Source organism: Convolutriloba macropyga, chromosome 1, assembly GCF_964194025.1.
Source record: "Convolutriloba macropyga chromosome 1, txConMacr16.3, whole genome shotgun sequence".
Classification (NCBI taxonomy): domain Eukaryota; kingdom Metazoa; phylum Xenacoelomorpha; order Acoela; family Convolutidae; genus Convolutriloba; species Convolutriloba macropyga.
In genome coordinates this window covers 47,071,572-47,083,691 of record NC_134468.1, presented here as the reverse complement: position 1 = coordinate 47,083,691, position 12,120 = coordinate 47,071,572, and the positions used below count along the sequence as shown (strand labels likewise).

At 37.8% G+C, this 12,120-nt stretch overlaps 1 protein-coding gene and 1 long non-coding RNA gene across 2 annotated transcripts; one reads left to right on the top strand and one right to left on the bottom strand.

Annotated features, from left to right (window-relative positions):
* Positions 1-587: 587 nt before the first annotated feature.
* LOC142339692 (uncharacterized) lies at positions 588-8,313 on the bottom strand. The gene is made up of 2 exons (XM_075389915.1): positions 8,041-8,313; positions 588-1,781 (listed from the first exon to the last, which is right to left on the bottom strand). Exons 1-2 carry the CDS (start codon positions 8,192-8,194, stop codon positions 1,117-1,119), a joined length of 819 nt encoding a protein of 272 aa, XP_075246030.1. The 5' UTR covers positions 8,195-8,313; the 3' UTR covers positions 588-1,116.
* Positions 8,314-8,567: 254 nt separating this feature from the next.
* On the top strand, positions 8,568-9,628 carry LOC142339700 (uncharacterized). Its single transcript, XR_012759024.1, has 2 exons — positions 8,568-8,688; positions 8,871-9,628. It is a non-coding gene; the product is annotated as an uncharacterized LOC142339700 (long non-coding RNA).
* The last annotated feature ends 2,492 nt before the right edge of the window (positions 9,629-12,120 follow it).

Here is a 12,120-nt window from a genome sequence, read left to right as displayed (position 1 = left end):
AAATTCTCCAGCATTTTTCAATTACTTAGTGTATAACGTGCAAGGGCAGTCGGACGCCGAGGTCTCAGCTCAAACATCGTATGTCCAGCCCAAGATTTAAGCATCGATTAAAAATTCCCGTCAATCGGGAATCTCACGAAGTAAAACTCAAGCACTGCTTTCTTTCAACGCACGAAACACGTTCCAGTGTCCGTAGTCACGTGTCCTGAGTCAAATATAACCACTTATACCTTGCCTCAAAACAATCCAGTAATAACTTAATTAACTTTTCTCAATTAAAAGACAACTGAAAACGTGCAGCTTGTCCTTTCAAATCTATTCCATTTTAAATCAATCAGCAGTTCACAAAATCCAACATTCAGACTATATTGCGGAAAAGCAATGCGTTTAGTCCACCTCGCCGCAACTATATGCTTGCTCTTCATTTTTCCCAGCAAACGCGCACATGCAAATGAAACCTTTGAAGCACATTACCTCGAAAAACTTACTGTTTCATTTCTTTCCCTGACTGATTTATCCCTGACTGGTATATCATGCTACTTGGCATACCATGCTACTGAATGGTATAGCACGATTGTAAAAAGGTATTAGAATTCTCAAGATTAAATTGTCATATTGATTCCTAAATGTTTGTCCATCAGGTGCATATTAGTGTCAAAGGATGTAAATACTGCAAATATTAGTGTGAAAAGAGAAATGAAGTAAAATTGATAGAGGCATTTATCATACTATTACGCAATAGCTATTCTAAAATCTACAATTACAATTCGACCATATTTACTGAACTACTAACTACTACAAGTAACTATTAAAATTGAATTTTAGTAATAACTACAATTTTATTGACATTTTTGGATTATTTGCACGAGAGTATTAAAGCACCCAATATTAACGAATCTAATAGTTTTTCCGGTAATAAGGGACAGAAAATTTACTATACACAAACGAAGGTTAAAGAACCGAATTAAATATGGATAATGTGGCTCGCTTTTAATTATAATCCACTAGCTTTTCAGTTTAACACTTTAAAAGAGGAAATGGTGCATTATTTTTAAGTAAGTCAGTATATGTCAGCATGTTTGCCTTTCAGTGTTTTCTTCGCATCATGAACAGAATTTAATGGCAAGCATTTCTGGCTGCACATTGGTTGATCATTCGACTTTTCACCAGAGCAAATGATTTCTTGTTCTTGTTAGCCACGTCCAATCGTTGCAAGTTCTGCCTCTTAAGAGCGTTCTTCGAGTTCACCTTTCGCTCTGTCTTGGACTTGAGCTTAGCTTTTTGGTCCTTTTTAGCAGACTGGAACTTAGGATCCTCTTGAATCTGCAGAGCTGCCTGCAAGGAACTAGGTCGCACTTGGTACTTTTTGGGTTTCTTCCGGTGACTAACTAAGGTTCTCACGTCAGCCTGGCTATTTTCTAAGTAGTCTCTTACATCTTCAGTGTGTGAAACCGACAGTTCTAGAAGACAATTTTCCACGTATGAGGCCTCCAGTACTTGCTCCGCATCAATGCCGGCAAGAGACGCCGTCGCATTGTCCACCAGATTGGAAGCCGCTGTAAAAGGCCAGTAGTGACCAATTTCATAGTCATTCGTCGGGGGTTCATTACCGGAGAAATTTGGAGGTAGTTTATTAGAGGAGGTCACACCCCCCGAGGTAGTCGCTGAGTTGTGGTCCGTGGGGTGGTAGGCGCACTCTCGAATGGAGCTACATCTACTATTTACAGAGGATTCACCTCCCTCGTCGCCAATCTCCACATCCGGCTCAGGACTACTAGCACCTAAAATAAAAAAATATATAACGGGGAAACGTATCCCACAGTCACATTTCATGAGAAAAGCAATAATCAAAGATCCAGTCACTTCCTTTAAATGCGCTTGGAAAAACAAACAATCACTACAACTTAACATCTGTTTAAACCTTCTAGTTAATCTAATGTTGAGAGATCAGCCTCGCTGGGTTAAAATATGGCAGAAAATTGGCATGCGGATTAAACATGGGGGTCTAGACCTAGATTGCATTGAAAAACCAGGAGCCAGACAATTTTGCTTGAGAGCAACAATAAACATAACCGAATAACGTCGGGCGAATTGCACTCACACTGGCAAGCCCACTGGTTTATGGGTGCAACGATGTGCAGCGGGTGGTAATGGGGGTTGAAGGAGGAGGAGGAGGAAGATCAAAATCTGAGAACCGAAATTCCCTTCACACCATGAATTTATACTTAGCCTAGTTCTCGAAAGGCTCTCAAGAGAACTCAATGCCCTCCGGGCGCTACCTGTTTTTCCCGTTTTTGAGAAAGGGCCAGGGTCAAATAAAAATGGTCAAGCAGAAAATTGCATTAAAAAGACCACAGGACTAAAAAAATGCTACCAACTTCGTTTGAGAGCAATTAAACAAACCGGCAAACGTCAGACGAAATGGAGGGATGCTCAAGAGTTCCTTAAAACTATCGATGCTCAAAACAGACTTATCAAAGTGTAAACGAGAAAAAAAATTGACACAAAATTACCTATTATTACTCCGAAAATTGAAGCGTCTTCTTCCACGTTACATATTCTTACGTTTAATGAAACATTTTTCCGATCAAATATTCATACAGCCACTGCCATTTTTCACAAACTCTAACTGTTGGCAGTGAAGTCGGTGGAGGGGGTGAGGATCGCGTTGAGGGGGTTTGGGATTTCAGTCTGATCAGTTTCGGTGAAACGCATACTAGGAGATTATTAATGCTCCAAGAGAACTGCCCGATCTTCAGAACATCGACCTTTGTCAGTTCAGCCCGTTTATGTCGTAAAAAAATCACGAAACCTGGTCAGACAAAAACCGATATTACGAAACGTAATTTTAACAAAAAAATTAGCACGACAAAATAATCTTTGTTTGAGAGCAGTTAATAATGAAAACACTTTCATCAATATCAAATCACTATTATATTTTGCTTACATTACAAAATGCACTAAAAAAAATTAAAACAGAATAAAATTAAATTGATGAATAAATTATTTTTAGAAGCTGAAATTAATAATTTAAAAATTTTCTAAATAGATATTTTCAACCTTTTTGGTTGTATACTGATATCACTTGTTTCATTAAAACCTCTATAGAAAATGCAGAAACCTATTCATTCCGTTAACTTATGTCTATGTAGCAGTTTTGATGAATCGCATTTTAAGACACTAGTAAGGCTGGAACAGAACTGTTCAGCAATTTAGTGCCCTTGGCATTATCAGTTTATCCCAATTCTAATAAATAAATGCGTTTCTGCGTAATCGAAGCGGAGCAGCATTAGGCTTTCAGTCTGCAGTGTATTAACATAACCGACTAACGTCGGGCGAATTGCTCTCAAACGACCTGCGAGTGGTTGGCTTCATCAGTAGCTAGCCACAGTTTAGTGAGCCTGGCTTTAGCTTGATTCGACTCTGCATATTTTAGTTTTCTAGCTTTGTTAGTAAATAAAAAAACTGATATTTTAAAAAATTTGCAAAACTAAAAATAAAAGCTTCCAGATTTCGCAGTGAAAATGTTCCAAACCATTTTTTGTCCTGCAGTTATGTCAAGTAACCCATCTGCAAGACGAAAAACTTCGTTGGCCACTAAACTCAGAAAAGGACAGAATTATTCAAAAATTTCGAAAACAATAGCAAGAAGTCTTGCTAAAATTCAATATATTAAAATCGTCAAATACATTTAATTGTCTCAAGATACTATCCAGTATCCCTATTCCCAGCTTTAAATAGTGTCACTGGCTCATGAAGATCCATAAACTTGGAAAATGATAACAATTTATCAAAAACATGAAAAAAATTGAATTTTATCAAAAAAGTGCTAAGAGCTAGAGTCTTTAAAATATTGATAACAAATCCATTAACTCTAGAAACTATGCAACAGCTTAACATCAAACATTCCAGGAGGTTCCTAGTACCCTGGTGCAAGAAAAAACGATTAAAAATATTCAAAAAGATTCAAAAAACTAAAAAATTGCAAATATTTTTAAAAATGGCTGATATTAAAAATCTTGAAAACATTCCATTACATCTAGAAGCTATGCAGTACCCTATAATCCAACCCTAGAGTAGGTTATATGGCTTTTGAGTTTGGAGAAACCTGAAAACCGATAGAAATTTATAAAAAACTTGGAAATGCAAGTTTCATCACAAATATTGATAAAATTTGTCATATTAAAAAATTGAAAGCTATCCGTAGCAAATGCATTTTTTCACTAACTTATTATAAAACCCTTAAGGACGTTTTCTGGCCTCTGCGTCTGAAAAGACGTGGATAATGAAAAATAAATGTCCAAAATAATTGAAAAAATTTGCTAAATTTGTGATGTTAAAATGTTAAAACAATTCCATTACCACTAAAAACTACGCAGTATACTATTATAAAACCCTAGAGGAGGCTCCTTTACATCTACGGCTGAAAATATTCAAAAACTGACAAAAATTGTCAAAAAGCTTAAAAATTGTGAAAATTACTATAAAATTGCGGGTTTTTGGCGATCGGTTGTTCCTCATTAGCCACGGGGGCGGGGGATGGGGGATCAATGGTGCACCGGGGGCTGATGGGTAGGGAAGGGGACATCAGTGGGGTGGGGGGACAGGGTGGGGGGTCAACAGGGGGGGGGGTGGGGTGTCTTCAACCTCTAAGAACCGCCCTTCACACCATAAGTATAAGTCTCCAAAACAGTGTGAGCTGAAACAGAGCTAAAAGGCTCTATCTAAGAGCACTTAATGCCCACTGGGCGCTACCTGTTTAAAAGCGTCAGACGAAAAATCGGTCAACCGAAAAATCGCATAAAAAAAGACCGACAGGACTAATATAATTGCTACAAACTTCGTTTGAGAGCAATTAAGCACTAGCCTGTTCTCAGCTGCCCTTTTTCAATTATTCCCCACATCTCAGTGTTCACTTGGTTAGCATGAATGCTCTTTTTTTGTGACTATGCCCACTTTTTTTGCGTCTGACACTTTCACGTGGTAGCATTATTGCAGCCAACATTGTTCAGGCTATGGTCAACCTGAAGGCTATGGTTAAGTAAGAGCTCATCCTTACACAGACAGCTTCACGGAGGCAGGGGATTGAACTCTATCATTGGCGTGTGAATCACACACCTTACCTCTTGGCTATCACGCCACATTCTGTTGACAAAAATTTGCGAAATGTGTAGGTCGGACAAAAAACGGTCAGACAAGTCGGTAGTACCAAAGAAATGCATAAATGCTATTACAAACTTTGTTTGAGAGCATTAAAAAAGCATTCACTGGTCTTATAATCTTCTAGTGATTCACTGCGGTGAAGCTTTCTCAAAGAGATCTGCCGTTGAATTTTTACTCTTTACTTTTTTATAGTCTGTGGATTTTTCTTTTGCATTTTAATAGAGAACACGAAATTAGTCAAGCAGCTGTGAAAAAATTGTCTAATAAACGTGTCTCTATTCATTCATTTGCTCAATTACTTGTAGAATTTATTTGGAGACATGAATTAGAAATAATTTTCCAGCAGACGAACGAAGCCTCCTGCAAAACACGCAGTAATAAAATTAGGAAATTGCTTGAAAAATACTCCTCGATATGCTTTTTGTGCTTCAATATCTAAATGCATTACCAAAAATGTCCCATTTTATGTGGACTTGAAACACGCAGACTCATGTTTTTAAGATATTCGTTAGAGCCGCCAAGACATGTAGAAAAGTGCATGAGGTGATGTATCTTAGGCAATTTATTTACCAATACTTTTACTATATGCTTTGCCTAGTAAATGTACAGGTTCATTCGCTGATATGAAGCTACCTTTTAATGGATAATTCGAGCTGTTTACACAAACTGTAATTTCACAACAGGCGTAATCTCAGCGAATGCTTTCCTTTTCTCCATTCCTACAACAGGGGAATATCAACTAGGGGAAACGCACAGACGAATCAGGTGATAAAATATCACGCCTCAAATGAATTGCGTCCACCAAAACCACCTTTGAATTACAAGCCGATGTAAAATTAAGCCAAAAGTGCCGTTTAGAGAAAACTTGAAATTATTACTTTATAACTGATGATCGCTTTCGTAGCGTCCCAACTGCCATGCCTTTTCTACCTATGCAAACATATTGGCTATATTGTATAGCCGTTGCCAATACGAGACTGCTAAATGTTCTTGCAGCATCATCTCCTCCCATGATCAAAGTTCTTTTATTAATTATAGAAAAATTTATCTGAGGAGGACACCATTTTCGGCTAATTTTGTCTTCTAATACTCTAATACCACAGACAAAATACAGCAACGTGTATTCTAAATAAAGCTAGCAGTTCCAAAGTACAAGTACGAATTTGAATAGAATTTACAAGACCACAATTAGAGGCAAATTTCTACTGTATGTAATACTTGTATAATGCAGTCGTATACGAGATGAAAACGTGCTGCCTATATTGGAGTCGTTCAGCAACGTGAACAAATTATTTGGTCACATTGTAGAAAAGATTTCACATGAGAACTTATGCTAGCTATTCAGCCACGTGCAATGCACACTAGCACGCCACGTGTTTGGTTATAGCTCAAAGTCGACCAAATTGTATTCTTTGAAGATAAATAGAATTTTAACTGCAATGCATGGTGGCCAACAAAGTTCGCGAAAATTTGTTCACGTTTGCGTTTAGCATACATGTTATTTAACCTCCAGAACGTTCTTCACAGTCATAAGACGCTAAGGAGGTATACGCTCGCGCGTGCGCGCTCATGAACTAAACCTGGCGGATTAATTTGGGTAAATTCGGGAACAAAATCCAATACTGTCCTTCACATGCAATATACTTTGAGCAACCATTACAAATAATGTCAAGATTAGAGCACATAATGAAAAGGACAATCGGTGCAAACTTCGTTGCAGAGATCTCAGAAACGGAAAAACTTTTCGCCCAAAATAATTTTAAGTTAATAGTTTCATTGCACTCAGCTTAGACATTGAAAATAACAAGTTCTCATCTTTTTTAACAAGATTCATCAATACTTAACATTTTTTACATTGGGAACTCTTCAATCTCAAGAAACGCGGGCTGGAGAAAGACTCAAATTTGTTTTCAAAATTTGCAAAATTGTGAACCGCATCATCTGTGTAGTTACTACTACTACTACTACTAACTACTACTACTAGTAGTACGAACAAGACTTCATTCCCTTTAGAAATAAAAAGGCACAATCAGTTTCTCTGTATAACCTTTACAAATAGTGACAAAGGTAGAGCGCTATTATGAAACCCGAACTGAAATTTAAAACAGTTGTACACATACGTCGACGACAAATTCTGCAAGAAAACCCCTGCCTCCTACACTTGGCAACACTTGCAAATGCCAAAAAAGCAGAAATGATTGGACAATTGTTTTAACGAGTGTAAAAAGGGATCAGGTCCCATCGACTTCATCGTAAATCCCCAGCAATAACAACAACAAATTAAGTCCACAAATTCAAACATATTTCTGAATTTCAAAGACAGATAAAAACGCAAGATGTATTAATAAGATGACTAAAACAGAAGAATTGTAATTCTCACACCCTAATAGTGGGCATGTTACTGTTGAGATTCATGCTTCGCAGCAGAGGATTGGATCAATTCGAACATTAAGGCAGTGCATGGGTAAATTGAAGGTTATTACAGACCCGTGACAGTAACAATTAAGGGGGTCTGATTCAACAATTCCAGCTCAACTACAGGTGACTTAAATGCATAATTTTAAGGGTTGAAAGGCATTAGAGCGAAACTTTGCCTCGAAACTTTTTATTCTAGTTCTGATTACTTCAAAGCAGCAATTATAAAACTATTGCAACGAACTTGCTATGATACCTCTCAATTTTCCTATGATAGAGTGTTTCTCAGTGGAAAATATAATCAACAGAACCGCGTTCAGAAAAAAAATCATACAAAAAATATGGTACCGAGGTATTCAACACATGCTCATAACAAAATAGACTTAGCAATATTTTATTTTAAATATAGACTTATATTTAAAAATAGACTTAGCAATTTTAAATATAAAAATCTCAGCTTACCATCTCGATTAACTAGCACCCATGCTGTTTCGGCAGAGCACAAATTCTTTTTTGTTTCACCCACATGAGCGTCAGTAATCTCAGCATTATCAGTAGGATTTGAGTTGCCTTCAGCATCAGAGGTCCAAATGTAACTGCTCAAATAACTAAGCATTGTGTGTAATAGAAATAATTTTAAGCAGAATAAAATATTAAATATTTTCTGAACTACTGCTTCGACGCTCGTCAGGCCAAATTGTTATCGTTACAAAATTATTGCTCGCATGAGGGCCTGGCCAATAAGAGACATCATATTCCGTTAACCAAGAAAATGGAACTGTTGTTGCGTATCTCGTTTAAATGATGCAACGGTTAGGAAGTAAAAATTGCGGATATGTACAAAGAGTCAGCGAAGAAGTAAAGAAGAAGTACATTTCATTTAGGGAAAACCATTTTTTTGTATCAAATTTTCGAATGTTTATGAAATACAAAAAAATAACAAAATTAGAGTACAAACTACCTTTGTATCATTTTAATTTCTTTCTTTTCGACTGAACTTATCTTTAACAACTTCTTATACAAGTGATGGCTCTCTTATCTCTACGCATCGTCTATCTATTCTTTTCATTTAATCATAATTATTAAATCTGGCGTTCCCAAACAGTCCCGGTCAGTCTTCCTACAGGTTTTAGGCTGCAATTAAAGTTTAGACTGATAAGTGGTGCTTTAAAGAATTTTCATGCAGACAGCATTCAACTTCCTGGATTTTTAAATAGTTAAACTTAATTGTTGATTTTCAGTTTATTTTCTAATCTTTTGCGTCTCTTTCATTTCTGGGTTTTATTTTTAAGGCTTGCATGAGTATCGTTGCCATGGAGTCTCATAATTTGATAGCTATGTCCTTCCGAAAGCTGAATGAAGGGAAAACGCAGAAAAGCTCAGATTTAAGGCGAAATCTTCTTGTATTTACCGTGATATCTGCGTGCAGAACACAACGAGTGGTTAGTACTCCAACGAAACAAAGTAGAAAGAGACCAACTCGTGAAGCAGATACGTCCCAACCAAAGAAGCCTCTTTGTAGCTTTGAAAATGCCTTTTGGAAAACCAGCAGTGAACAATCATCATCGGAAGAATTAGACAACAGTTATCCCACACAAGTGCCCCTTAGCAGTTCTTACGAGAATTCGCAATTTAATTCCGAAAAATCACCAACACATGAAGTTCCTTGCATCGATACCTTCCTCGCTTCATTCGCGGACTCCTCTTGCCAAGATTTTTACAGTAGCCAGCCTCCAGAAATCAACGATCGAGACTTTTCATCAAATCTCCCGCAATGCTTACCAGTTGCTGCCTATTGATTGTGTTTATACTATATTCGGCAGCCATATGAAACTTGCAAGCTCAACTGTTAGCCTAATGTGAGGGCTGAATATTTCCTTATTTCTCTGTTATTATCGTGATTGTGTAAATTTGATACAAATATTATCATAATCATCAATTTTACTTGACGCAATTTATTTGTTAATGCAATTTGTACATATTTATAATGTTCGAAGTGCAATTCATTGTCATAATTGATTGAATATAATTTAATTGGATTTTTCTTTTAGTATCTGGAACTCTATTTAGCCCTAAGGTGCAAACCGACGAGACAATTTTGCAATTAAAGGGTCGAAAGCGCCAACTGGGAACCTGCAGTGAGCCAACTGGAACATCGAAGGACATGGCTCGTATATTAGTGTACTTCTGTTTGCTGAGCGAGTGCGTTGTATTGACAAGCCACAAAACATACCATTCGTTCAGTATTTCCTCTGCATCGTTCGTTCAATTAAACATGAAGCCGAACATTTTCGTATTTAATTTTTCCATCAGATAGTTAGTTGATAGGATTTAGGGGCACGCACAGGGGAGTTGTAGCTCCCTTTCATTTGTCTGAATAATTGATTTACAACAGCCTAAACTCATTTTGACTTCTACATGCTTTTTAAATTCTTCTTTGCCAAAACAAATTTAGGGGATATTACACTAATAAACATGAGAAAAATTGAGACAATTTTGTCCCGTTGATAATGTGAGCCACATAATCGAAATAATTATGGCAATTATTTAAAAAAAATTGCTTCAATTTTCATTATTTTGCATTTCGGAAACTAAGTTTTACGGCTAGGAGTAACTTTCAGTCACAAGGGTTCCATTGAATGCACGTGACGTAGAGCTGCTGTTTCTTTAATGATTTTTAGATTCGTATTCGATTATCCAGATACAAAATGAAAACATTATTTTATTAAAACTATTGTATCTTCTACAGACACAGTTACCGTGTTTTTGACCGAAACGTTCGTGCTGAGAATATAGAGTAGGAAAAACAGCCAATCTTGAATCAGAAGTTGTCAATTTGGCTTTAGAATGTAAAAAAAATCTTTAATTTTTCAAAGACTTGTAGATAAAAACTAATGAAGCTCAATGAAAATCGTGTATAAGCAAAAGAATTCAAACTTAGTTTAGGGTTCATGATTAGTTACAGCACCCTTCAGGAAAAATCTTTTGATAGTGTGTCATAATTTAAGAGCAACTAAGTATTTCGTAATTGAAGGATACTCTGAAAACTCAAACATTTCCCCCTTTTGTTCTTTTTTAAATAGAAAAGGGGTTTGCAGGAGAAACGAGCGTAACGATGTTACTCCTCTCGACGTCAAGTTTTCATTGCTCATACGTGAGGCACTTCAACGACTCATGTTAATTGTTCGCTTCTACGGAATTTTTCGGCATGACTTGGCGAGTTGGTTAAAGATCTTCGTCGAAGAAATAACGGCTGAACCTGGACCCTCCATGGGCCATTCGCTTTAATGTCTAGTCGCGCGTTTTCATCAGTGCTAGTAGTTTTGTGTATAAAGGACTCGCAGCTGAAGAGTCGGCGCAACCTCGACAGCATAGCAAACGTCATGCATGATCTCAGCAAAGGTGTCTCGGATCTCGTTGTGTCTCATGTGTGTTTGCCCACCCTTCGCACAGTGGTGAGCATGTGATAGGGTGATCTTTGCACAACAAGGACAATTAATGTGCGTATTTTTGGCATCGATGTTATATTAATGCAAAGCTCGTCTTTAAATCGGACTTCGTTAGTGTGAAACAGTAGCGTTTAAGCGCTAGAGCTGTGAGCCAGTTCGAGGCTCATTTCTCCGAAGTCATTTCTATTAGGTGACGTTGCTTGGTCTGAAGGCTTTCCATACGATCCTTCTTACGCGATCGCATTTTATTCAGGCGTCCGGTTCGTTGGTCGTGCGTTATGCGTTCTTGGGTGAGAGGAGCTTTTGCTCGATCCTTATCTTCAAGAGGAGCGCATGCGGTCAGCGAAGTGATATAGTCCGTTTCGTAATCTATTGGCTGCCCTCCCGGGGTGGTAGCGAATGCAATCGCGGTTCGGGTTGAAACACCAGATTGCCGAAGAACGACGGTAGGACGTACGTTTGGATGTTGGCTGCCTCGTCTGTGAAGATATTCCGTGAGTTTGGCGTTGTTCCTAGAAACGTAATTTTGTTGCACGCCTCTTGTGAGGCCTTCTTAAGCGTTTTGGGGGATATTTTTGCTACCTGCCCTAATTTTTCCAACAAGCTGGCAGCTGTGGTTACCTTAAAGTGCCCATAGGCTTTCTCATTGCCTATTAGAGATCCTAGAGCGTTCTTTTACTATTAATTTAAACTGAAGGGCGTTCACGGTGTAGCTAAAATAGCTACCATGTTCAGTGAGTTGTTTGAAGAACAAGAGTAAGTCCTCCAATCGTCCTACTATGCTGCCGTCGTCTGCATACCGTTTTTGCGACAAGTGCTTCTTCTGGACAAGCCTGAGCAAGGGACGGGTGGCTACTCAATACATAGCCATATTAATGGGGTGCCCTTGAGTTGTGCCCTCCAGGGACTGCAGTGTTTTACCTGCGACGTATAAATCGGACGCGACTGAATACGAGTTTGTAACAACAAAACTCAAGGCGTTGCAAATTCTATTTTCAACTGGCATATTACGGTTGAGGCAGTTGAAGGCTTTTTTTGCGTCTATTAGAAGAACTTCATTTTCAGGTTTTTCATATTGCGATTGAGAGAGTGA